We start from the raw sequence: 26613 nt of genomic DNA on the forward strand, positions 1-26613 counted from the left end.
TTGGTTTAGTACTCTCCTATTGCACTTGAGGATTATTGCAGTCACACGTGTTCTGTGCGGTTGTGAGTCACCTCGCTGTCACGGGGGACTGCGGTCACCGTTACCGGCTCTTTCATCCATGCAGGCCGCTTTGGTTAGTATTTCACGATGACCGCCTCGAGCGATCCTGACCACGATTACATGAGTGAAGTATGATTAATGTCCCCATTTTACAGACTGGAAAAAGACAGGCTCTGAGACACCTGTCAGGGGCCGCACTGGTGAGTGCAGGGCTGGGGAGGCAAACCCGGGCAGCCTGCCTGCAGCTATGGAATGGAACGTTTGCATTTAGGGGCAGTTCAGGATAAGAAAGAAATCTATACGCACACATATGGTAAGCTCATACATTAGTGTTTCATCAATTAAAGATATATAAAAATCTCCTTAAACGTCATCTGGTCGCCAGCTCAGGATACAATGTGAGAACACAGCTTCTGCCCGTCAAGACTCAAGAGTCCAGTGGGCAGGACTGGCAGGGGATGCCTAACCCTAGGAACCCAGAGACCACGAGCGTGGAGGGGCAGAGAGGGGCACCTGGAGGGCCCGCCCACAGTCAGCACAGGACAGCGTGGCTGTGATCCGAATCACATTCCTGACAGAATAACTTCTTTTTATTCAGTGAGCACGCAGTGAGGCTAGAACAGAATTTTTTCTTCTCTTTAAGGAGACGGTTTGAGAAGCCCTCAAAGAAGATTAAACCAGAGATTTTTAACACTTCATTATGGCACTAATCATGTAAACCATTATCCCTAAACGTGACGCTGAATAAGTCCAAATTGTCACTTCTGCATACAGGTTCTTAGAATAAGTCATCTGTTTTAGTACAGACATCCCATCCAATCTCCAGAGCTGCATGAAAAATTAGGAGCTGATAGATAACAGATCAAGTCTTATCTAGGCAAAATCCACCCCAGTTCTTACTAGAAAAAGTACAGTAAGAAATGGGAAAGAATGAGAAATATCTGGAAGGATATCAACTGTCCTACCGAACTTAAAAAAACTGGATTCCTATTTCTTCCTTCTCAGTTTTTGAATCCATGCCGTTGTACAAGATGCAGGCAGTCAGAATAAATTACAGTAATCTGGTATTTGAGAAAATATTTAGACATATTGCTTAGCAGTTAATCGCAGTATATTCCAGATGGTAGACCCTACAGTGAAGGGAGAGGCTGCCTTTGGATAGATCTGTTTGAAAATCATCTCTGCCGTGTATTAGTTGCATCGTTGACCTTCGGCAAGGCTTCCTGTTCTCATAAATGAGAAGAAATGTGCTTTAAAACAAGAACAATGCTGAGAGATTGAATGAGATAATATTTGGAAAGCGCGAGGCTTTTCGTGCTAGCTCGGTGCTCAGTACGTGTTTGTTCTGCCCACTGAGGAACGCTGGCATCCAGGGGTGTTCCACTTAAAAAAAGGGGTTCCATATGATGGTGTGCTCTAGAGAGAGCTATAGACGCTAACCCAAGGATGCCACACGCACGCACGCACACGGTTAAGGAAATCGGTGTCCAGAATCGGTCCTTCCAGACGTAACTATCCACCCAGAGGCTAATTGCTAGCAGCATAATAATTTTACAAATTCAAGGACCATGAGTGTGAATGGGTATTTTGCTGAAGCTTGTACGCTCATGGCCAGGCTTTCCCCAGCAATATTCTCGTATGTTGCTTTATTTAGAGTCATTTTACCTCCAAAGTCTTGGTACTAAGCAACGTTGGTGGCAACAGGCATGACGGGATGGAATACGTTATAGATAATGCTCTGTCGCTCACGGCAATCACAGCTTCTACCTGCAGGATGCATTGAGGTCACACCATGTGCCAGGTACTCTTCACGTAGATCTCATTCAATTCTGTTACGGCGTAGATTCCCAGTTCGCAGGTGACACACTGGAGGCTCAAAGAGGTTCAGCGCCTCCCCCTCACACCCAGGGAGTGGCCAGAAGAATACAAACTGCCATCGGTCTCTCCGCGAAGCCCCTGCTCCTACAGCCCTCAAGGACTGCCTCCCCACTGGTTTAGTGAAGCCAGCGGAAAAAAAGCATTCGGACTTCTCACTCGACCTCTTCACGGCAGAAAAAAAATATTTGTTTCAGTGAATTTAACGCTCTTCAGTGAATATGGAAAAGAATCCTCATTTCGAGGCGCAATGCGACGAGCTGGCACATTCGATTCCGAATCCTCTATCCCTTTGCTTTTCCTTGTGGTCGAGCACTCAATGCGGAGATTTTAAACACGAGGAGCAAAGGATGAGGTCAGACGAGGAGAAAACAGTCAACGACAGCTCTATTTAGAGGCAGACGGCTGCACCGTCAGACAGGAAGCTGAACAATTACATCTGGGCCACATTCCCTTCGGCTCTGTGCAGTGGAGACTAAAGATATGGTCGAATAAATGATGTATATGTATGATGGGAATTAATATCTGGGTACCGAGGTTTCTCGAAACAGCTTGTTTCTCCAGCTTTGCATATGGTTCCTTGGCAGGTGATTTGTAGACTGAAAAAAAGGAAGTGGCTATACTTTTTGGTGTTGATTACATTCATCGGCCTTTTATGTGCATGTTTCCCCCCAGTGATCACGTGCTAAGGAACACACAATTTTGTGGCACATGTGCTTCCCCGTCATATCTTTCTGTGAAAATAACTGTCTTTTATTCTCCCATGGAATGGAATGTCAGCGTTTTATTTTCAAACGAGATTGGAAAATACACTCTCATACTTGGAATGTGTAGCTTATTGAGGGCATAGGGGACATGGCGTGGCAGCGTAATTCCCAAGGGGGCGAAAGCGCACAGAGGTCGTCGAGCTGCAGTATGTGATAAATAACCAAACAGCCCCTTCACAGAGGAACGCGTTTGGATTCAGACTGCAGAGAAAATCGGAGCGTGAGGGGGAAAATCGCATATTTCCTGTCTGGAAAGTTATTAAGTGTTCGGAGCCGAGGAAGAAGGAGCCTACAATACGCGCCTGGATGCAGTCTAGAGGAAACAAAATCGTGAGGGTTCAAGATATTTTTGGAGAAGTAACAACAGTAAATGAAAGAGTAGTTCATTTAGGCCATAATTAAGGGACCGCCCATCACACGTATGACCAGGAAGAGCTGAAACCATTTATGGGGTGGGAGCACCCAGGGAAGAGGGTAAGAAGTTTAGCTTTGAAATGGCCGGGAAAGGTTAACGAGAACATAACACACACGGTGGTTGGTTGAGAATCCGCAGAAAAGCAGAAGGAAAGAAAACAGGAAAAATGACAAGATAAACCAGGTGGCTAATATATTATTTACTGTAATTAAAAACCAATTCGTTTTTTCCCTGACGCTCGAAGACCTGGATTCCGCTAGTTTTCCAGGGCGGCCTCCGAGCAAGGACTCGCCAGCACCGGCTCCTTGGTCGTCGCTCCCTCCAGCTTTGAAAGAAGCAACGATAAGGATGTCGACATCCGCTTGGGAAAAAAAAACGAGCAAGCGATACGTTTGTCATAAACCGATCCTCATGACGATCACCCCGCTTACCAGAAGAAAACGGGTTTTCTTGGGGAGCACAACTTTAAAACCGAGTATCACGCAGTGTACCTAACATGCCGTTTTGACTTTCCACTTGCTCCCTGAGCGTGGATGCGTGTGGCCACGGTCTCTCAGATTCCAGAGACTCACACGGGAAATAAGTCTGTAGACACTATGAGTTGCAGAGCCGCGTTTCTGACCCTCTTTCCACACAGGAAGAAGGAAGAATGTGTCGGTGAGGCTGGTGTAGTTGGCTGGGTGCCCTATGCGTGTCTGGCAGGGGGGCGACCCATAGCAGGTCTCCACCTTAGCGCCGGCATCCGAGGACCTGAACGCAGACTCGGTGGCCTGGCTCTCTGGCCGTTGATGGGGGCGAGTGACCTCATCTCTTGGACCTTCAAGTTCTTCAACTGTAATATTGGAGCCATAATTCCCATCCCGTAGGGCTCTTCTGAGACTAAGATCGTGAGCGCCCAGCGCTTACCACCCTGCCTGGTCCACGGTCTCTACATGTCAGCACTGTGATGGTCATTTCTGAGCATCAAAGGAGAGTCTACAGAGAGGGACTCACGGGGGAAGCTGGTGAGTCCCAACTTCTATGAGATACAGTAATACTAGAGTATGGCGGCAAAAAAGGCTGACGAGACTTGAGCTCCATCTTCTTTTGCTAGACTTAATTGTGTTTTCAAGTCTAGACAGGCGCTGAAGTGAGCCAGACGCCTTGTCCCTTGCCGTGCATGGCTGTATTTTTTAAATGACTTGCAATTAAGATATGTGTACTGGGTTCAGATAATTCTCCTTAAGAACTTCTTCCTATAATAACATGGTCTGAGAGTGCTTACGTTACTTTTTAATGTAAAGCTGGGAAATATCATTTTCATAAAATAGTAAAACCAGATGTTTGTCTTTTAAAAAGTATACGAATACATTATTTTAAAACAGGAATAAAAGATGAAATGTTACATTATTTACTGATTATAGAAATTTACTCGAGCTTCAAGTTTTAGAACTTTCTACTGTATACCAGATAGAAAAAGAATATAAATGAAAAATGAAAAGAATCGCATGTATATAAACATAAAATCAAGTTAGATATTCTTGTCAGTATCTTGTTATTCCTTATGTCACTAATTTTTCTATTTGTTTATCCCTTTTTTCAGCAAATATTCTTTGAGTTTCTCTTTTGTTCCAAGTATTGGTGTCGGCCATTCTCTCGCACAACTAAATCAAACAAAACAAAGCAAAAACCTATGAGCATGCTAAAGATCTGACATTAAATACCCCAATTTGTTGGCAGTCTAAAGTAAGGGACCAGAATCTGATCCTGGCCGGTGGTCTGACATTGAAACACATTCTTTCTTGGAGATCCTCGCAAAACAAAGAGCCTTAGTGATGTCCCTAAGTTAATGCACACTTAACTCACACATGGCTCAGTCCTAGAAATGACTTTTGACCTTGTTCTTTCATAGCCCCTGATGCCTCTGCTACGGGCGTCACTGAAAATCCTCAGAAAATCCTTATGCCGAAGCGGAGAGGAAGAACCTGGGAGCTGTCCCAGGTGCTGATCCCAACCTCCCCGTGTCCTCCCTTCGAATGGCTGGATTTTTTTCCTCACCCTCTTTAATCACACCAGATAAATACTACAGTGTTGAGATTACTCTGGAATTACAGAAACACCATTTTAAAACCCCGAACGGCTGCGAATACGCTAACTTGCTATTAGTCATTTACAGTGAAAAGCATATTAATTTAATCAGATTTCCTCCTCTGAACAAGTAAATAAGCCTTCGAATGTGATTTTCGAATAACCGAAAAAGAAACAAACAAGCAAAAATGTAATCCGTGAAACAATGGGAAAGTCAAGTAGGGCTGAGCAAGCTCAAGAAGGGATTGCTGACTTAAAAAAAAAAAACCTCCGAAATTTGATGTTTCATCACAGATGTTTCTCACGATTCTTTTTTTTTTTTTTTTTAAGAAGCGCTGAAAAGGGAAAAGGAAACAATAGGATGAGGACAGGTGCGCGTGGACTGCCAGAGAGAGATCCGCCTGCGGCCGGCAATCCTGCGTTCAGCAAAGCGGGGGTGGGGGCGGGGTTCTCCTCCACACTGCCGCTTCCTCTGTCCAGTGACGAAGCCCAGGCAGGAACGTAAAGCAGCACCAGCTCTGTTCCCTGGCGAGGACGCTGCTGTGGGCCGCCTTGGAAGTCTAATCACCTTGGGAGAAAGGTAAGGCCAGCCTCAGCTAGCTTGCGCAAAGAACACCATTCCTCACTTTCCGAGTATTCATGAACTTAACCCTCACGACAACTCTATGAGGTAAGAATTGTTCCTGATTCCATCACATAGAAAGAAAAAAAATCGACATCCAACATCACAGGCCTTGGGATCCGGGTCTTCCTGACCCGGAGTCCACGTACTTTGCTTCTATTCTCCATGGAATTAAACGGCGGGAAGAAAACCATGCGTGTTGAGTGTCTGACTATTGGAGACTCACAGTTTTCATCCTGCTACTATTTTCTTGACTATATGAGGAAAAAAAAAAAAAAAAGCCGCTCTGCTGAGTTTCCTCTGTAGCTGTATGGCTTCCCAAACGGCTTTTATTTCTCATGTTAGTGTTTTTCCTCGTTTCATCGGGGTCTCCACGCTCTTTAAGAAGCCAAAGGAGACCTCGGTTTAAAACTCTCGCGTTTCCGCGTGTTCCGTAAGAGTGTGCACCTGTCTCTCTCACGCGGTTACTGCGACTGGTGTGACGGGGATCACTAACAACGCTGGCGTTCGGTGGAGGCGGAGGCCCTGAAACTAAGGCCGTTTAACCCACGTTTTCTCTATGAGGACGCGTCTCTTTCTGCATCTCAGCCCGGCTTAGGTGTGTTAGGGGTTAGGCAGCCGCATTCTCTAGCTTTGGCTACTTTATAACACAAAGCGAAACAGTTTTCTGAAAGGCGTTTGGCCTCGTAAAGTTTAGAATAAGACACAGACGCTCCACTGCGCTGGGACCCGGTCCCTGCCCCATCCCAGCCTCGTGCCTGCTGCTCTCCCTGTCACTCACTTACACTGCGAAAACCATGTTTCCGTCAGTCACATACCCCGAGGCCAACCCTGTGTCAGGACCATCACACTCAGTTTCCTTTGTGCGGAATGCTCTTTACCCATCTTTTGCTCATCATACTCATTCTTCATGACGCACCTCAAATGCCACCTCCTCCAAGTAGCCTTCCCTGATTGTCCGTCTAACGCAGGCCGCCACCGGCCCTACTCACTCTCTGTCACATCGCCTTTTTATTCTGTCCTTTACAGCAATCATTATCAGCCTCTGCAATTACTTTGTTTATTTTTATGCTATTTGGCTTATTGTCCTTTCTCTCCCACCCCCCCACAAAACAACAACAACAACAAACAAAACAACAGAGGTTGAAAATGGGCTGTAATCTTTCCAGTTTCCGGGCTGTGGCATGGCGCCCCAGACAGTGTCTGATACATGTCGGACGCTTGATGAGCATTGTCGAGCCCTGCTGCCCCTCCCGTTTCGCACCCTGGGGCAGTGGTGGGCACTTCCTCGGATCTGTCCACGTGGCGTGCATTGTCCCAGCATCTGGCCTGCGAAGGCCCTTGGTGTGCTCCGTGCCTGGGGTGCTCCGGAAGGTGACTTCGGGAAAAGGTCTCTTTCCAAGGGCACTGTAGCAGCTACCCTGCCGCAGAGTGAACGCTTAGAGATACAAGTGGACGGGAACATCATCAGCGCCTGAAACCGATTCACTGTCTGGCGAAAGAAACAGCCTCCCGGCCTGGAACCCTGCCCCGGGGAATTAAAACATGACACGACATGTTGCAAACTGCACGGCCCTGCTACGTGCAGGCGGCCAGCGACACACCAATACGACGGTCTCTTCTTCACCCGCTGGGAGAATTCTATACCTTGACAGACTGAGGATCTTTACGGTTTTGACAGAAAGAAACATGGCAGTCGCTTCCTCCCTGGCCTTCTCGGTCCTCGTCTTTTGCTCAGCTTGCCGGGGTGCTGGCCTAAGCCCCACTCCCGCAGAGAACTTGCCAAGTATTTGAGAGCCACGGGTGTGTCCTCGAAGGCACTGCGCAGTTTCTCACTTCCTGCTCTTCAGTGAGACCCGGGAGATGCAGGTGGAGTGCCCCTTCCCCTTAATCCTGATTCTGGGACACTGGACATCAAATTAGCAGCATGCTCGTTACAATTTTTTAAGGGCATATAAAAAAAAGTTCTGTCTATAGATGAAATTCCCAGATGAAGAGCAGCTGTTATTTACGTTGAATTTAAGTCGCTTCGGCAACTTCAACCATATATTTTTATCTCATTTAATTACAGTTTTGAAAATAAATCATCTGACACGCATGCAAACGACGTGTTTATTCATCGCCTGTTCAGACTCTGCAGTGGGGGCTGTGTCTCACCCTTCTCGTTTTCACAGAGAAGCTGGAGACCCAGTCTGGTGAACCGGCCAGTTCTGGGAAACGTCATCACTGAAGCCTCTTGCTTTCAGGTGCGCCCCAAGGTCGAGGACAAACAGTAGGGATTCAGCAGTACCTACGGCATGCCGACTCTGAGTCCCCACTGCGTGCCAGCTGCTGCTTAGGCACTGAAGGTACCGCACCGCGACACAGAACAAAGCACAACGAATAATCTCCCCTCCAGGAGGTGGAAGTGGGCGAAACGACCACAAACACAATAGACAAATCACACGCGGTGTGTCCGATGGTGACACGCGCTGTAGAAGAATAAGTTACGGAAACAGACGGAACGTTGGCACCGAAACTGCAAAAGAGAAAGATGATAGGAAAGCGGAATCGTCTTCCCACCCGCCCGGCTTCCAGACGCGGAGCGATGACCCAGACGCGGAGCGATGACCCAGCCTCCCTCTGGGATGCGGCACTTGGCGCCCACCCAGCCCGTTGAGAAGGCCGAGGGCCACGGTCACGCCAAGCGACACGCCGTCTCGATTGAGTTTTGCGCTTTCTGATTTGTAACTGAAGTTGAAGTCACCTTAGTTCAAGTAACACCTGAGGAAACTAATATTTTCATCTTCCATCTAAACGTTTAAAATGGCTGCCTGGCAAAAACCACAGCAAACTCCTACATAACGGAAGAGACGAGAGAAACGACGGACACCCCAAATACAGACCGATTTCCCAGAGGCGGACAGCCCCTACGCGAGCGCTGTGACAGCCCACGGGCCACGCGAGCCAGGGTCACCGTTCTCCGCCCCAGAACCCTGCGTGGCCAGAGGTGTCGGAGCTGGGGACCCCACCTGTTCTGGTGGTGACATCAAACGAGCCGGAGCCTGGGAGGCCTCGGCAGGACCCGCGCGCTCCTCGTAGTCTGGAGGCCGAGACGCTGTGACAGGCGCCGGCGGAGCGGGCGCGGGGGAGGCGGCCTTGGGCTCGTGTCCTCACGCAGTGGGGAGGGGTGGGGGACGCCCCCGCGTCTCTTCTTCTCAGGGCGCCAACCCACTCTCGGGGCTCCCCCCGGTGACCTCCTGGCCTCCCAAAGGCCCCGCCTCCTACGCCGTGGCGTTGCTGGTTAGGATGTGAACAGGTGACCGTGGGCGACACAAGCCTCTGTCCACACCATGCCTCGCAGGCCAAGCTCCCTCCCTCACCCCTCTGTCCTTCGCCGGGTGGCAGATGCTGGGGAGAGTGTGGAGGTCAAGCAAGCGTGGCTCCTGACCTCACCGCGCATGTGATCTGGGTCGCACGAGCCACTGCACGGAGCACAGGCGTCACCCATGCCGCGGGGCCGGACAGCACTATGGGCATCGCCGGGAGGAGCGTTCGGCTGGGGCGACGCATCCAATCCACGGTCCACAGGCTCAGACGACGGCCCCAGACCACGGCCCCAGGCGGATGCGGATGAGACACCTGGACCTGGTTCTGATGTGCGTCAGCACCGTGACCCGGTCCCTGTCCACCCCCGCCTCGGCCCCGCGTCCTCTGCTGCAGGCTGACGTTCAGACCGGGCGAGGCATCGGGACCGGCGTGATGCCAGCCCTGAGACTGTGCTCTGCTTCGCACGCGGACAAGCTCCTAGCCAGCTGCAGCCGTGGCCTGCGCTTCGGAGCACGGGCCGCCACCTTTCCCTCTTCACAGTGTCACTCCTGAGGTCATTCTCCCCTCCAGGGTCTGCCGCTCCCTCACGGCTTTCCTGCTGGGAACGATGCTGGGCGTCACCGGTCCACTCTCGTCGGGGGCGGTGCTGACGTTCTGTGTGGTTGCTGCCAACACTGAATCAACACTTGAACTGTCTTCCTGGGGAAAAGCGGGGACAGGTTCCTGAGGGGCTGGCTCTGCTCATGACATTTTCATCAGCCGCTCAGCCCATAACCTTGTGTGAGGTGTGCTTCTGTTGAAACGCGCCTTATTTAATACATAATGGAGATGCACTAACTCACGCCCAAACGCATCTTATGCCACACACGCGTTTTCTCCATCAGGCACGGCACAGGCTCCTGGCGCTTACAGACACACACTCCAGTCACACTTACAGACACACACTCCAGTGTCACACTCTGGGCCGCCGTAAACAGCAAAATCGCAAAGCACACAAAGATGTAAAAAGCAGGCACTAAGTAGACTGCAAAAGGGACACTTGTTTACAGTGTGAGAGCAGAGACGGAAAGGCCTTTTTCCACCTCAGCAGGGGGGAGCTTGTGGGGTGACAGCCTTTTCACTGGTTTGCGCTGTCCGTGAACAACCACAAAGATGCTGAGAGCCCCGATTCTGGGGTTACGGATAAACTTCAGAGATCATCCCTGTGTATCTAGCTCCAGGCTGGAAGCTAGATAAGTCCTCGATAAATGTCACATTTGGTTTCTTATGCAGGGTTGAGATGTCGGTGAGGCTAGAAGCTTTATTTCCTCAGGCCATGCTCTAGGTAAACTTATGATTATGAAGACAACGATAATGACGATGACGACGATGATGATGATGATGATTTAGCAATAACATCAACAATAAAACTATCAGATATATAGCAATGACAGCAGTAACAGCAACTAGACCAATGATGGCATGTGTCCTATTTCTACTTAAAAAAATTAAACCGCTTTATTTTTGTTGAACTTTCTTGAATTTCGATGGTCTTAACGTCCTAAGGCATCCGAACTCGTATGTCCCAATAAACACACTCCTTCACCGTGGACTCCTTGGGTGTGCGTATTTTGCCCCATTTTTTTGTGGTAAAATAGATATAACACGAAATGCCCCTCCTTATTTTACAGTACACAGTGTCACAGTGGCAAATACTTTGATAACGTGGCATAGCCGTCCCCACCATCCACCTCCATCACTGTATCCATCCTGTAAAATGAAACTCTGTCCCCACTGAACACCAACTCCCCAAGCCCCTGGCCTCTGACAACTGCCATCCTACTGACTGTCTCTGCGCATTTGTATAGCACTTATTTTTAACAAGTAAAAAAAAACCCCAGATTTTTACTCATTATAACTTATCTGACCATCAAAATGTCTCTGAAGTCATCAGGGATGGCATTAAGTATCGACTGCACTGTACAGAAGACACTGAAATTCAGAAGAGTTAAGAGATGCGTTCAAAGTTAAACCTCTAATAAGTAAATGATTTGTTTCCCTATCTGGCTAGTATGAATAATGCTGCAGTGAACATAAGGCTGCATGTGTCTCTCTGGGATCCTATTATCATCTCCTAAGTGTTTGTCAACAGATAAATGAGTAAAGAACACACACATACATATGTGTATATATACGTATGAATGTACATAATGGAATATTATTCAATCATTAGAAGGAAAGACACGTTGACATTTGCGACAACATGGATGGAACTTGATGGCATTACGCTAAGTGAAATAAGTCAGACAGAGAAAGACAAATACTCTATAGCATCATTTATAAGTGGAATTTAAACAGAGGACAGTGGCAGCTGCCGGGGCTGGGCGGTGGGGGGCCTGTGGAGGCAGTGGTCAGAGGGAATAAACTCCCGGCTGGTCACCCGATAGACACATGGACACGTGGTGGTGACGAGTAACGACACTGTATCACAGCCGGCAAGTTGCTCGGAGAGTAGGTCCTAAATGTTCTCACCACAGAAAAGACGTGGTGACCACAGACGTGACGGAGGTGTCAGCTCAGGCCACAGCAGCGATGATTTCGCAGCATGTAAGTGTAGCAGGTCGACGCGTGGTGCGCGTGGACTCAGTTGTATCTCAATCAAGCTGAATGAGAGAAGTGAATGATCTGAGACCAGAATCGAAACGTTGTCAGTGGAGATGAAAAGTTCTCTGCGGGCAGGAGTGACATCTCACCTCTGCCAGGGTCCCAAACCCATCTCGGTGTCCGGATGGAGGGGACTGGCCGTGGAAAGTGGTTCTTAAACAGACCGTGAGGTGACGAAAGCCACACGGCGTTGGCCCGAGGAGCAGAACCACGGCTCTTTAAAATGGAGACCCGCTTTCTTTAATGCTCTGTTTTCCTTTCCCGAACACGTGTGTCATTATCTTATCAAAATTCATAAGCGGGGAACAAAACTATCATATGAAATTGACACACGGTGCCTAGAGCGAGAGGTGTGGCTATGAAGCCTCAGCCAGCCGGGTGGGCCGTGCGGATAACATCGCCGTCCTGACTACGGGTCCTTGGAACGTTTTAATTGATGCAGCGTTTCACTGTCCTGGGTGAGCCCAAGTGCGGAGGGCAGTTTTCATCACTAAAAGCTCACAAAAGCTACCCAGCTCTGACTGAGTTCTGCGTGAACGTACTGTGAGCAGCGCTAATTTGCTGCACCAGGAACACGGATGAAAACCAGGTTCACGCATTCGGTCCTTTTAACACGCGTCCCTGGGGTGCCTGCTGGAGGCCAGGACCTGCTAGAGGGGCCTGGGACACAGCGACAAAGCCATCGGATACATATCCCTGCCCAAGCCGACGTCTGACCAGGGGAGGCAAGACAACAACGTGACAGATGTTTAATGACATAGTGTGTCACAAGGTCATGACAGGGAAAGGAACGGTGGACAGAGCAGGTGGGAGGGGAGCTGGGAAGGTGGGAGACAGCGGGGTTTTAAGTGATGAACTCAGGCCAAGTCTGAGCAAGTGGGTGATGTGGGAGCAAAGCCCTGGAGAAAGCGGGGGGTCCAGCCAGGCTGCTGTTCAGGTGAGGTGGGTCCGGAACCAAACGCAGGACCTGGCACGTGGAGACCGAGTCAGCAAGGTGCCTCGTAGGTGGCCGTGTAGGGCCTCGTGGACCCCGTAAGGCCCTCAGCTTCCGTCTTGAGTGACAGTGGAAATCACCACAGGTTTCTGAGCAGAACGACGTGGGTGGACATGTGGTTCTGTGGTGATTGGGCTCAATTCTGTTCGGCCACCATGACGGCCTGTAACGTGCCCCGCAGTGTGCTAACGGACGGAGGCCGTAAAGGTAAAGGAAGATGGGGCCACTGGCCCCAAAGACGCCCCTGTCCTGCGGGGAGGTGCGGACCACAGGGAGCGCTTCGACGGACGCGGAAGCAAAGTGCGGGTTATTTTTCTTGTGGCGGAAAAAACAGTAACAAAATACATAGCATTCAGTCTTGATCTGGAACAAAATGAAGATTTCCAGAGGAGGAAAGAGAGAGGGAGAGAAAGCAGGGCGAGGGCCGGCAGGACGGAGGTCGCGAGGCGTCGAACACAGGGCGCGGGCTCCGCGTGGCAGTGAGGCGTCTGCACAACGTAAGGGACACGGAGACGCAAAGGTGGGTAAAGGGTCGCAGGGCAGACACGGTGCAGACCCTGGGGTCGCGTCTTTTTTCCCACGGCGCAATCTCACTAAGGAGAGACGCTTCAAAAATGTTGCGCGGGTAAGTGCCAAAAGGTACGAAAGCTCTGCTGGCCTCAGCGAGTGACAGTTTACACCGAGGAAACGAGTCCACAGTGAAGGGACGTGTTTGACTTTATTGGCGTCGTCATTTCCCAAACTTACTCGAGCACGGTACACTCTGGGGGTGCCTTCCGAACATCCCGCAGAACGAGGGCTCGCCAGCCGGGACCTCCCCCCGCACCCTTAAGCAACAAGGGACACGGAAGGCACTCGAGGTGGAGAGGAGGCGATGTGGTTAGCAACACAATAGCATTCGGGTTTCGGAAAGTTAACTGAACTTACAGAATGGGATGAAGTCAGGACAAATACTTCGGGGGTACAGGAAGAGAATAGGAGGAAGCTAAAAATAAACGCCGTTATTTGCCACCCTTCACTTAATCTCTCTTCCAGAAAACTTTAAAGAGCACACGATCTTATGTAAGGACTTAAGCAATTAACATTTCTTCTGATAAGTCTTAAAGAAGCTGAAACACAATGTGAACTGGTAATACTTATTCATCTTTATTCAGAACCGTGGTGCTACCCTAAATTAGATTTCATTGAATTAATGTGGCAAAGAGAAAAGCTGGGGTATATTTAGCTTGTGTATTAAGTGTGGATTTTATTTTTAGATTCCAGCTTTTCATTTCCATGTTTTTTTTTTTTTCTCAGAGAAATAAAGGCGCATTAAAAACTACACTCCGGAATTAAGAGGGATATTGAAAAGTGAATTTAATCAAGTGGTATTTATAGATTAGGGGATGCCGAAAAATCTGCTTGATTGGCTTTGAGAAACTTCAGGTTCATGTCAGCTGTTCCGATGAGTTTCTCAACTTTGGTTTCTAGAAAATCTTCAGATATGATCTATGGAAAAACATCTCTCAAGAATTCCATTTTAGTGAGAGCTGCAGTGACGGAAAGTAGAAGTCGCCAAGTTCAGTTTCAAGTTAAATGTAGGTTGTTAAATCCCTGATTTTCGTTTTGTCCATAACCAAGTACATAACCTCATTGGCATGCACTTGGCTTTAATTTAAAAGAGCGGACCAAGGCCAACTTAACTTTCTAGGGCTTAAATGTCAAGGAGCAGCGACCGACAATTCTGCGGTGAGAACAAGACACCCTGCTCTTCCCGCCAGCTGTTTCTGTGATTAATGGCAGGACAGGAAAAGTAATTTTCACGAGTCTGAGAAAAAGTTGTCCACATTTTCTGCAGTAATAAACACGTGAAAACTAGGCAGAATAAAAAGATGACCCACAATCAAATTCTTACATAAATCTGATTAGCTTTGGCATGGATCATACATACTTTTGGGGGGATACAAAACAAATTTGAATCAAAAGATACACTTGCGTTACTCGAAAGTAAGACTGCTATGCGTAAAATGAGATGTTCCTTTTACCTATGTAACAGAATATATTATGGAGCATCCTCTCCGCTGAGGGAGTGTCCTTGGAGTTGTGAAAAAAAAAATTTAAAAAGGTACTGGGATCCCGCCAAATCCCCATCACACAAGACCCCTCCAGCTCTCTGGAGAGAAGGAGGGAGGATGTCGGCGAGGACGATGGAGAGAGGCAGGCGGCACCTCACAGGACGCCCCTCGTCCCTGGGCAGGTTACAGCGTCGAGAGTGTTCCAAGGACCCGAGACACCATTCATCTCCAGTCCCCCCAGAACCTGGAGCCTACAGCTGTCAGGTCACCAGCCCTGCCCAGTACTGAGCTGAGAGCGGAGCCCAAGGCGACATTTTGCTACCCTCGACCCCCACTATACTGGACCACGCGAACAGTCACCGCAAAGTTTGCCCTGCGAACCCTGCTTTTCTATGAACGGAAGTGGACTCATCATCAAATGAGTTTGGGGGGGACTGTTTACCGTATCGCCTTCTCGGGGATGCACAGCGCACATCACTGAAAACTCCGGAAGCCCAGCAGGAAACGAAGCTGTGAACTGTTGCCTGCTGCTCTCGCCCCGAGTCACCCCTCTTGGCACCCCGAGGACCCCCACGTTGGAGCATCCTGCCGGCATGCTCTGTATCAATCGATAACGCACTAGACATTGTGCGCAGAGGGTGAAATGTTTCTTTGATGGTTTAATCAACTTTAGGATCAGAATCTGTGAAATATGGCACGCGTTTTTCATTATTTGTTCCAAACTATTAAAGGAGGCGAACGGACAGGAAAATTTACCTGAAAGATATGATGGATTTGAGACTTGCTGAATTGGAACTCTGCTGTAAACTTTATGTCACAAATCAACCACCGCCACCACAAAAATCGTGTGACACTGCATGGTTTCATTTGGTCTTCTTGACAGTCACAGCTGATCAGAAGCGGTGGCTACATTTTTTCTGTTTTCCTCCAGAACAAGGAATGAGGGAACGACCATTAACGATGTCACCACAGAGGTCTGGAAACGTGGCAGCTGAAACTAATAAATCATTCTTGGAAATTGTAAATGAGAAGTGATACTTTAAAAAGTCCCTCAAATACTCACAATCCAGAGCTGGAAAAACAAACATCGACATCTGTGATTAAATCAGCATCATGCCGTACTGCATGAAGGTGGGCGTCGATACTCAAGAGCCCACATCCCAAAGTAGAACCCCAAACCCTTTTTCCATTATAGACGCGAAGAAGCCCAAGGGTTAGGAGTGAGAGCTGGAGACACACTGCTCCGTCACTAGCAGAAGCAGCAAGGTCTTGAAGTTCGCTGCTGGACCTCATCGGACGAGGTCTTGTAGGTTAATAAAAGAGATTAACAGGCTCGCTGAACAGATGAGATGCTGAAGCAGCCAGTAAGAAACAAGCAGACACGTGATGGGAACAGAGAGCGAAATGCCTGACCTCTGTGTCCAGCAAGCGAGCCTGTTTCTCTTCGGGATGGAACTAATTAAGAAGCATCTTCTTCTTTTTTTTTTTCACATGAACTCTGACATCCTGTTTACAGCATTTTGTACGAGGTTAGCTTTCTTCATTTTGTTGCCTGTAACGTGGAAATAACTCAGCAGCCACACTTGCTGCTTCTCGGCGACCATAATGAAGACAATCACGCTTCCCCAAGGAGGTTACAGGTCCCAGGTCATGCTGCTGTGGCCACGATGCCCCATCTTTTGTGAAAGCTGGGCTCTGCTTTGCCAATCTTTATTCGCTGGGGGATATCCCCGTGCATACTGGCATAGCAGAATCTGTGTCTGAAAATACAGTGTCCACGTACGCCTACATTAATTTTGTGGGGTTTATTATTACCATCCTCACTTCAAAATGAAGAGCTTACACTGAGGCTCGATCCCTCTCTCTCTCTTTTCCTCCCTGCAGAGAAAATACTGAACAACAAAACGCCCCTTAATATTAGAAGCAATTGCAAAGCGAATGGAATTGGTTGTGACAGGTGTCTTATAGCAAGTCGGTTTCTGCAACGGATTCCTCATGAAGAACTTTCCGCAGTTAGCTGAATAATGCTATCAAAATCCGAGTGCATTTTTTTTAACCCAATTGGCTTTCTAGCATTTTCACTTAGGAAGCTCACGACCACAATTAGTACTGAATTCAGCCACATACTAAAAGATGCATGTATCAATTGGTTTTAGAGACTTTAGAAACATCTCATTCAAAACTAAGGGCGTTATTCACATTCAAGCAAATTGATGTTCTTTCTTTTAAGCGCGGAGGATTGTGGACCCTCAAACGGCTCATCGCTGAGATAAAGATGATCTACAGCCGTTATCCCCAATCCCTATTGTTTGATGCAAACAGGCCAACACGTCTCATCGCAAAACGTCCAGTGAGGATCCACAGTGGGTGAGCACAGGGCTCATCTGAATAGTGCGGCTGATCGCTGGCTCCCGAAACAGTATGTCCACGTCCCCAAGGCCTGCGAGTGAGCCCCTGTATGGAAAAAAGGTCGTCGCAGACAGAATTCAGTTAGAGACGCCCAGATGAGAGGGTCATCCGAGGTCACCTGGTCAGACCCAGACCCAGCGATGAGTGTCTTTCGTAAGACTGAGGCAGGAGGTGAGACCCACACAGACTGCACTGCCTGACGTGGCCACGAGCACAGTGACCACAGGGCAGACGCCAGGAGCCAAACGAAGCAAGGAACACGTTCTCCCCTGCAGCGCTGGACGGAGCGCCCGGACTTCTGGGCTCCAGAGCCGTGGAAGAGTCTGTGTCTGCTGTTTCACGCCATCCACAGAATTTGTCCTACTTTGTTACGGCAGCTTCAGGAAACTAACACGCCAGCTTGCCTTCTTCTGTGACCTCGAAGGGAGAGTCACTGAAGTTGTCGAGGCCCCAGTTCCCGTATTTTAGAAAAGGGGTTTCTGAGCTAAATAATGAAGGTACTATTGATCAATAACGACACTACCACCGCCATTTGCGTGCTTCTTACGATAATCCTGCCAGTTATGTTAAAAAACTCAATAATAATCGCAGAGAAGCTGAAATGACGGGTCCTTGCTGCACCAGGGACTTAGGGGGACTCAGCCTTTGATCTTCCTTTTCTCCCCTCCTTATTCAACGCATCACGTGTTGAGGACACTGTGATGACCCTGGTGATAGGGAATTTACAGTCTAACAGGGAAGATAAACATTAAGTAAGCAACTGAACCCAATCTCACTTGAATTTTATCATTAAACAAACGCAATAACACCTGTTACTTCTGCTAACTGGTTATCCAGCCACTGAAGATCATAAAAGTACGAATCTACTTCATGTACAGAATTTGCATCATGGATGCGATCGTTTTCTCTGGCACAGAAGACAGTCAAGAAGACGGGTAAGCGATGGACAGCAGGACACGACAGCTCATGCCTCTTCTGAATGGCTTCTTTGGAAGGCAGATACGTCTACGACAAACATCAAACTCTCTCTGCTCCAAACAAAGCCGACAGATCAATCCACGCGATACTCACAGAAAGCAAAGAGATTTTCCTGGACTTCGCACTCGGGGGCTGGTTTGCCCGGCTCGTCAAGCAGAAAGTTCTCAAGCAGAGTATCTCACAGAAGCTGGTCAGCTGGGGACCCGAGTCGCAAAGAGCACGCCTGCCCACCTGGGCCCTGACTTTGCCATGCTTGACCCGTTCTGCTCTTCTGCCTTCTGAGGAGGCTGTGGAGTGACTGTTCCCGAAGGTCTTTGGGAAGAAGCAGCAAGAGTCTGTTCTGGACGGCTGGGGCACTCACCGGAGAGGGAGCGCAGCGCTGGCCCAGCTGACCTCTCGAGGCGTGTTATGGCCCAGCGCCCCTCTCTTTTTAGATCAGAGTCACCGTCAATCCCTTCAGATGGCCCCAAACGCTGAGCCTGGCCTGGGAGAGGCAGTAGCCTTGAGGAGATAAGACTCTGATACCCTTAGGTTCGAATTCTCACTTTGCCACTTACTACGTGACTCCAGATAAATTCCTTCCTTCAGTTTTACCTCGGCTTTCTCGTTTTTAAGAGATAATGGTGTTTTTCCCTAAATATGAGCTGAGATGATGCTGACGAATTGTGTGACCTGCATCTGGTAAACGCTACGCACCAAGAGGTCACCGCTGCCACTATCACTGGCATCGCTGTCACTAATTCCGCCTTCGAAGGCTCCTCACTCGAAGGCCCTCCCCAGTGGCCGGAAGCACGTGCGGGTCCCTGGTGTCGGACGCAGCCAGAATCGCGGCCGGGCTCAGAGCGAGGACCTTGCTTTCCCTTGCAACCAGATACACACACATACACCCGTCTGAGCCTCTGCTGGTCCATGCCCCTTCCTCCCTCATGTGTTCTATAGTTAGGAAACTTCTGGACTGTATCCACTTGGGCAACTAGCTCAGGGCTGAGACCTCTCAGGGTGATGAGTTAATAATGATGACGGCATCATAATGACAACCAAACACCATTCCATGCCTCACATGTCATATCTTTAATCCGTGCAGTGGCCACATGGGTTAGGTGGCATCATCACCATAATCATCACCATCATTATCATCACCACCATCATCACCATCATCACCACCATCATCACCATCATCACCATCATCACTACTATCATCATCACTATCATCATCACCATCATCACCATCACCACCATCGTCACCATCATCACCATCATCACCATCATCATCATCATCATCACCATCATTATCATCACCATCATCATCACCATCATCACCATCCTTTCACAGAGGAGGAAACAGACTCAGAGTGAAGGGCCAGCCCAGAGGCACACAGCTATTCAGAGAAGCCAAACTCTGAGCCTACACTCTCCGGTTCCAGAGACCTCGGTCCACCCCTTCCACATGGCCCAGCACTTTCCTCGGGGTCCTGAGTCAATCTCACTCAGACTCAGTAGACACGACGTCACACGTGGGGGAGAACTGCCTGGGAAAATTCTTAAAGACACAAATAGAAAAGGAAGGAATGTGGAGACGGACAGAAGCAGATCACCCCCCTTGCCATGTCTCCTGGATTGATCTGCTGAACTCCATAGAGACCGACGCCTTGAGCATTGTCCGTAAAACAGGAAGCATTTTTTGTCATTCCTTCGGCCACTGTTGGGGTGAGTTCTGCCGGCTGGGGTGCTGACAGGCTGCTGGCCAGCGGGAGAGACAGGGTTTCTAAAAACAGCCCTGTAGAGATTAAGTAAGCCCGATGGTTTTTCTGTTTAGGATCGGCATTCTAACGACTATTTCGTATAACCTTTGAGGATGGAGGCTTATGAATTTGACCTCTCCAGTAGAAGTTTTGCGTGGGACTACAAGTTAATTTGAAAAAGAATTGTAAAGATACACTGTATTCTCCAGAAGTTGGTAGGGAATAATTCACCAATTAATAGTATTTAGAAATTATTTAGGACCAGCTGCTATAGAAAACAGTATGGACAGTCCTCAAAATAACTGAAAATAGAACTACTGTATGATCCAGCAATCCCACTTCTGGGAACATACCCCAAGGAAGCGAAAAGCCTAATTTGAAAAGATCTGCACCCCTATGTTCATAGTAGCATAACCTACAACAGCCAAGATATGGAAACAGCCTAAGTGTCTACTGATGGATAGATGGATAACGAAGTTGTGACATGAACGTATACACGTGAGTATTATTCAGACATAAAGAATTAGAAAAGTCTTGCCAATTGTTACAGCATGAAGGGGCCTTGAAGGCATCGTGCTAAGTGAACAAGTCAGACAGAGAAAGACAAATACTGTGTGATCTCACTCACATGCGGAATCTCATGAAAAAATAACCACCAAACTCATACAAAAATAGATCGGATTCGTGGTTGCCCGAGGCGGGGGTGGGGCAAGAAGGAATTATCAGACGGTCACAAGGTACGGACATCCAGTTACAAGATGAGTGAGCACTGGGCACGTGATGTGCACCGTGATAACTACAGCCAACACCAATGCACGGTGAACAGGGAAGTCGTCAAGCGAGCAGACACTGGGTTCCCATCAAAAGGACAAATTTTTTTCTTCTCTTTTGACTGTATCTATATGCGACAAAGATGTTAACGTGTTGTGGCAACCATTGTACAACATACAGAAATCAAACCATCAGGCCGTGTGCCTTAAACTTATACAGTGATGTATGTCAATTATTTCTCAATAATGCTGGAAAAAAGTAAAAAAATCCAATTTAAGTTCAAAACGTAGAGATAACAGTTATGTTTTAGATGGTTACTTTTCAGGTGTTTGCTTTCTTTTTTCTTAAGAAATATATGTTCTAGACAAGGAAATCGAGAACATGTAATTAGTATTAAACAATAATCACTGATAATCCCTCCCCCAGCGATAAAGCTGTGGTTGCTTTCCTATGCGTCACGCTGGTCTAACATGGACAGCCCTCACAATAAGAATGCTTTAACAAAACTGCACATCGTTTAAAAATTTATCCTATCACAGACTCTCCTTTGATGTGTATGTTGGGGAAACTCTGGTTGATTTTGAACATCTTAACTAGATAAGATGAATAGCATCTGTATCATTCGAGAGATCAATTATCTGAATATTCAAATTCCATTTTATCTTTACACTGTGCCTGGTCGGCGTTGCTGGATGGATGAATGGATGAAGCCGTGTTCCAGCAGGCACTTTCTGTGCCATCATCAGAGAGATATTTTTAATGCAACACCCAGAAGATGATATTTTCGTGCATACCTCATACATATACTAACTGGTATGTAACAAACTACACAATCAGGAGAGTCTTTATTGGCTCTAACTTAGAATTTAAATGCTATAGCTCGAGTTCCTTTTATATGAATTATACAAATTATTATAACGATACTGAGCATTAATATTTTCTTATTGAGTTAATCATTAGAAATATTATTGGCATTAGCAGGTAATGTTAATATAAAAATGACACGATATTATGTTTGAAGCATGGATGCTGGGGCCACACTAGTAGGGTGCAAATCTCAGTTCCACCACTTAGGGGCTGTGTGATGCTGGGTAAAATACTTACCTTCCTGTGCTTCATATCCCTCATCTATCACGCGAGGATAATGAGTTATCTTATTAGTTTAGGTGAGGATTACGAGAATTAACACGTGTAAAGGTCTAGGACAGTGCTTGGCATATGTAATTGCTTGAAACATAACAGCTATTTCTGCGATGATGAGGACGTGATGTTTAAATATTGTCACTGTTATTATTATTACGTTTACATTATGGCAGGGCTGTGATAAGTACCTTCCATGCATTAGCTAACCTACTGACCCTACCCATGTGTGCTACAGCATCTCCATTTCACAGACGAGGAAAGGAGCCCGAGGCGCTGAATCACTGGCCTGTGGTTTGAATTCAGAGAATCTGATTCCAGAATCTGCAGTTCGGTCGCTCCAGGATTCTGCCTTCTCTGTGTTTTCTCGTGAAGATACGGATCAACACCACAGCTATTACGTCGATAATTCTTGTCTGTAATGACCGCTATGTATTTCCTCAATTTATTCATCAAGAGGGACAATAATTCTGCTCATGCACCTTTTTAAATAAGTTTTCTCGTAATTCTTACATATGTAAAAATCAAATGTCTTATTTTCTTGACATGCTTCCACATTTTTCTTATTTCTCCCTCCGAGGTCAAACTACCGTTACACCAAGTTCTGACACATTTTCCCACTCATGAGCGCCCAAAAAAGTTCATCTGAAAACTGAGTCATCTAAAGAAATGGCTGAAGCTACTCACTGCATTCGAGGTGAAGATGTTACTTCTGGCCCCAAGACGGACACCAGACCTCAGTCCCCAGGAAGCTGCCTTGCCGGTTTCCAGTGGCTGTGCCTGTGCCGCAGCGGTTCACGGAAACGGATCTCGTGATGTTTAAATACAGAATACCGAAGGCAATTCCTGAGGCCAGGTCACTCCGAGCTCCCGGAGGACCTCTTTTTTCTTCCCTGAACATGGTTATGACTTTTAAAAAAGAGACGAATTTTGCTAATTGCCACCATTCAGGCGAGCGGGGTGGTGGCAAGGGGTGGGGATCACTCCCTGTGCAGGCCCCCTGACTCTCATGCGCCGGTCCTCGGCACGGCCGCCAGGGGGCGCAGCTGGGGTACCTGGGTCAACGCTGATGGAGCGGGCTTCCTGGCGCTCGCCCCCGGTCCCTCCCAGCTCCCCTGCATCAGGGAACCAGCTCATTTCCCCGGTAGCGTGATGGCTGTCCTAATCCATCCTGCTCACTTCTGCTCTCTTGTTCTCCACTTGGCTGCCCCCTGGGACAAAGGCACCATGAAAGCAGAGACCTCGCTGGACAACTGTGGGGACGCAGCAGACTCCACGGACACGGTCATCGCCATGATGGGACAAAGGGCCAAGCAAAAATCGAGGGGCTTCAGGGTCCAGGGCCAGGGGAGGTAAGTCGTGCGGGCTGAGCAGGCAGGAGCCACTCAAGTTTACCCCATGCTGGCACTCGAAAAAGGAGGGGCTCTGTAGACATCCTCCCTGGTCTCAGTCCAGGCTGTGGGAAAGGCAGCTAGTGCTCATCAAATGCCCCCTGCCACCCCGACATTCACCTGTGAATGTGCCTGGAGAGGGGAGCCCCGTCGGCCCTTCGATGCAGAGGACGAAGCTCAGAGAAGTTACACAGAAGCTCCAAGGAGACGCAGGCTGTGAAACCACAAGCAGGGCTGGGGTTTTCCCCGGGAATGCCTGTCCCCTCCCCCCGACCCGGCTCCCTCCAGGCCCCCACAGCCCTCCTACATGACCCCGTCGGCCTGACAGACGGTGGATCTCTCAGGGAGAACCCGGCTGAGTCCTGTTTCCCACGCCCGCGTCTCAGCCCTGACGTCCCTATGTGCATGGTCCAGGCTGAGTGAGCTATTTTAATGGGGTTTCTCACGTTAATGGGACATCATACCGCACGGGGACCTAAGAAATGGTGCAGCAGCCATGAACCCTCTCGGCTGCAGGTCAGAGAGTGAGGCGCTCAGTGCACAGGAAGATGAAGTGCCCTACCTGCCCCCCCCCCCAACAGTGACATTCTCACCGTCACACAAAGACCAAAGACCACAGCAGGCTGGAGCCTCTCTCCTTCCCAGGGTTAAGCAAATGGCTTCGATCGTAACCGTTTGCTCTGTCTGGGCAGCCCTGCCCGCACGGTGTGACCACTGACATCCACGAACGGCTCCTAGGATTTGGCCTGGATGGCTGCACAGTGGGCGCAACCCAAGCCTGCAGACATCAGCCAGCTCGAGGCCCTTGTGGCACTAACCGTCCTCATGCGCCCGTCATCCTTCCCTCCCAAACACCACAGTCTCGGTTTTCCAGGCATCGGCGACGGCTCGGGCAGAGTCTGTGTGTCATCTGCACCACTTCTTAGCTCTACGACTTCAGGCAAGGACCTTAGACTCTCTGAAACTCAGCTTCCTCATCTGAAACACGGGGCTAGTCAAAATTCCCCCGCAGCGTGTGGAAGGTCAGACGCGTGTGAAGGGCTTCGATCGGCTGCCGCTCCCGTGGTGCCCACCTGGCGCTGTGATTTCACTGCTTTCGAAACACCGAAGGCGCCACGCAGAGCACACGTGCTCTGGTTCGGCACAACTGTCACCTCTCCCCATCAAGCTCCTGTCCACCTTGCCCGCCCGCTCACGGGACCTGCCTGCTCCCTGAGGGGCTCCAGCGTCCAACTCCGGAGGGAACAATAAGGCGTGTTGGTTGTTATCATCCCCACGCTCCAGCCGTCTACACGTCGCTGCTTCAGCAGGCGATGAGATGAATCGAAACCAGTCTGTGCGATCTCAGATTTTGATATCAGGATACAATGGTCTCCTTCCTGACGAATAAACACCCAGGAAGCCAGGAAGTTATGGGCAGAAGGGCATCGGGGTCTTTTCCGGGGGAGTTATGCACGATGGCTTTAGTACAAATATCGCAAAAGGAAAACGCAGCAAGGAAACAGTGGCTTCGACCGACTGCGGGGGCGGACTCGTCACGGACACTCACAAGCGGCCGGCCTGGTGGACTGGGGCGCGGTCATCAGCCTGCGGCGGTGCAATGACACTTCGAAAGGCCAGTGGCGAGCGTTTCTTTAAGAGGCAATTCTCATCTAGTTTCGAGTTCAAATGCCACCGTGTCACTTGGGACACGTGACACTGCTCTGCATTTCTCTGAGCAATGGAGGCATTTCAGCGCTCACAGTCAGGTATTTTCAAGTAACCTGGAGAAAAGGTTCTGAAAGCCCAAAGCTGAGTTCTGACGAGAAGAAGCACGATCACGTAACCCCGCCCTCTGCTCCTGCTGTTCCCCCTTATTCCGTCGGCTCCTTAGACCTCCAGGAAAACGTCAAGGGCACCTGTGCAGGGAACGGGGTGAGGGGTCTCGGAGTGAGCCCCACAGGTATCCTGGTGGGGGGACAGGGAGCCCGAAGGACAGAGCCGGGACCCAGCTGAGGCCTGTGACCTTCACGATGCACTGTCCCCAGCATCCACAGGCGCCCCTTCTGTGGCTCAGTGGACACACAGTCAGGCCGGGACACTGGATAGAAACGCAAAACCGATTCCGTCACCCGCCAGCCCTAATGGTGTGACCCCTCAAACGCACTTCTGAACGTGAAGCCGCCTGTCCCCTCGCAAGCCTGTGGGACGCAGGTCCGTCTATCCTGGTCTGTCTTCTGCACTAAAGAGCAGAGAGATCTAGAAAACCGCCGGCTTTCCCTGGATGTCACAGAGAACGAGCACCAACAGCTTTTCAGAGTGAAGTGTTCCCGGCGTTTGGTCCCCGCCGAATCCTGCCACCTGTCTCCTGCCCGCCCAGGGATGTATCCTAACCCCTTAGAGAAACAGCTGGAATTTTCTGGGACTTAAGCTAATTCTTTGTTAGGAAAAGACCCTCATGAACTGTCTACATCTCCCCATAAAAAACGTGTAAGAAACCCGTACCCTGAGCAGGGAGAGACCAGTCATGTGTGTCGTGTGCATTTTGAAGACTGTATCGCCGCCAGAAAAGCTCTGGGTATCAAGCTGCTCCGACAGCGGCAGATGGAAGGGCGAACGGGCAGTTCCGGCCCCTGGTCCCTCCACACGCGGACCCCGGGGTGCCCTGAGATGGGACCGCAGCGTAGCGTGAGCACTTGCTCCTCTTCCCTCTTGTCTGTAAAGCGCTTGAGAGTCGATGTTAACGATGATAAACTAAAGGACGGCAGAGCGACCCCCCACATTTAGGCAAGCTACGGAAGAGTAAAGGACAGAAGTCGTATTTACTGAATGCGGCAAGTTTGAAGTCCCCGGATTCAGATTCAAAGTGCCTCTGTTCCTCGCTGGGGTTTCGGGCAGAGACTGGTTTCGACTGGCTTCATGGCGCCTTCCTTTGTTCTCACCTGAGGCTCAGGTTCGGCAGGAGCATCTCTGACGTGCCCACCCCCCCTCCGCCCCCGCTCTCCACAGTTCCCAGTGAAAGGTCATGTGCTCGGCTGGTGTTTGAATGGAGATCAAACTATGTGACTGAACCTGGGCGTGGGATTGTGAGAGATGATTAAAATCCGCAAAGAATGTGCAGCGACCAAAATTCAGCAGGCAGGAACTCGCAAGAAGGGTACGTGATGTCTGTGATAACCAGCCTCACAGCTGTCCCTCCCCGGAGATGAGAACGCACCCTTACAGATTCCAGACGGGTCCTTGTTCTCCAATGGGAGCCTCAGTGCCTGGGGTGGTAAAGCAAAGACTTCACACCGGGGGGCGGGGGAGGGGCCTGGAGGGGACAGAAACAAGGTTCAAGGGCAGGAGCAGGCTGGGTCCCTCGTCTGTCGCACGTCTAGACCAAAGCAGTGGGAGA

General features: G+C 49.2%; 1 protein-coding gene across 1 annotated transcript in view; it reads right to left on the minus strand.

Moving 5' to 3' along the window:
* CNTN4 (contactin 4) overlaps nucleotides 1–26613 on the minus strand; it is a 250257-nt gene that overhangs the window by 195682 nt on the left and 27962 nt on the right. The window contains exon 5 of the mRNA XM_006909198.1: nucleotides 9385–9439. Coding sequence (XP_006909260.1) covers nucleotides 9385–9439 — 55 coding nt within the window. The remainder of the gene's footprint in view (nucleotides 1–9384; nucleotides 9440–26613) is intronic.

This window comes from Pteropus alecto, unplaced genomic scaffold, assembly GCF_000325575.1.
Source record: "Pteropus alecto unplaced genomic scaffold, ASM32557v1 scaffold53, whole genome shotgun sequence".
Lineage (NCBI taxonomy): Eukaryota > Metazoa > Chordata > Mammalia > Chiroptera > Pteropodidae > Pteropus > Pteropus alecto.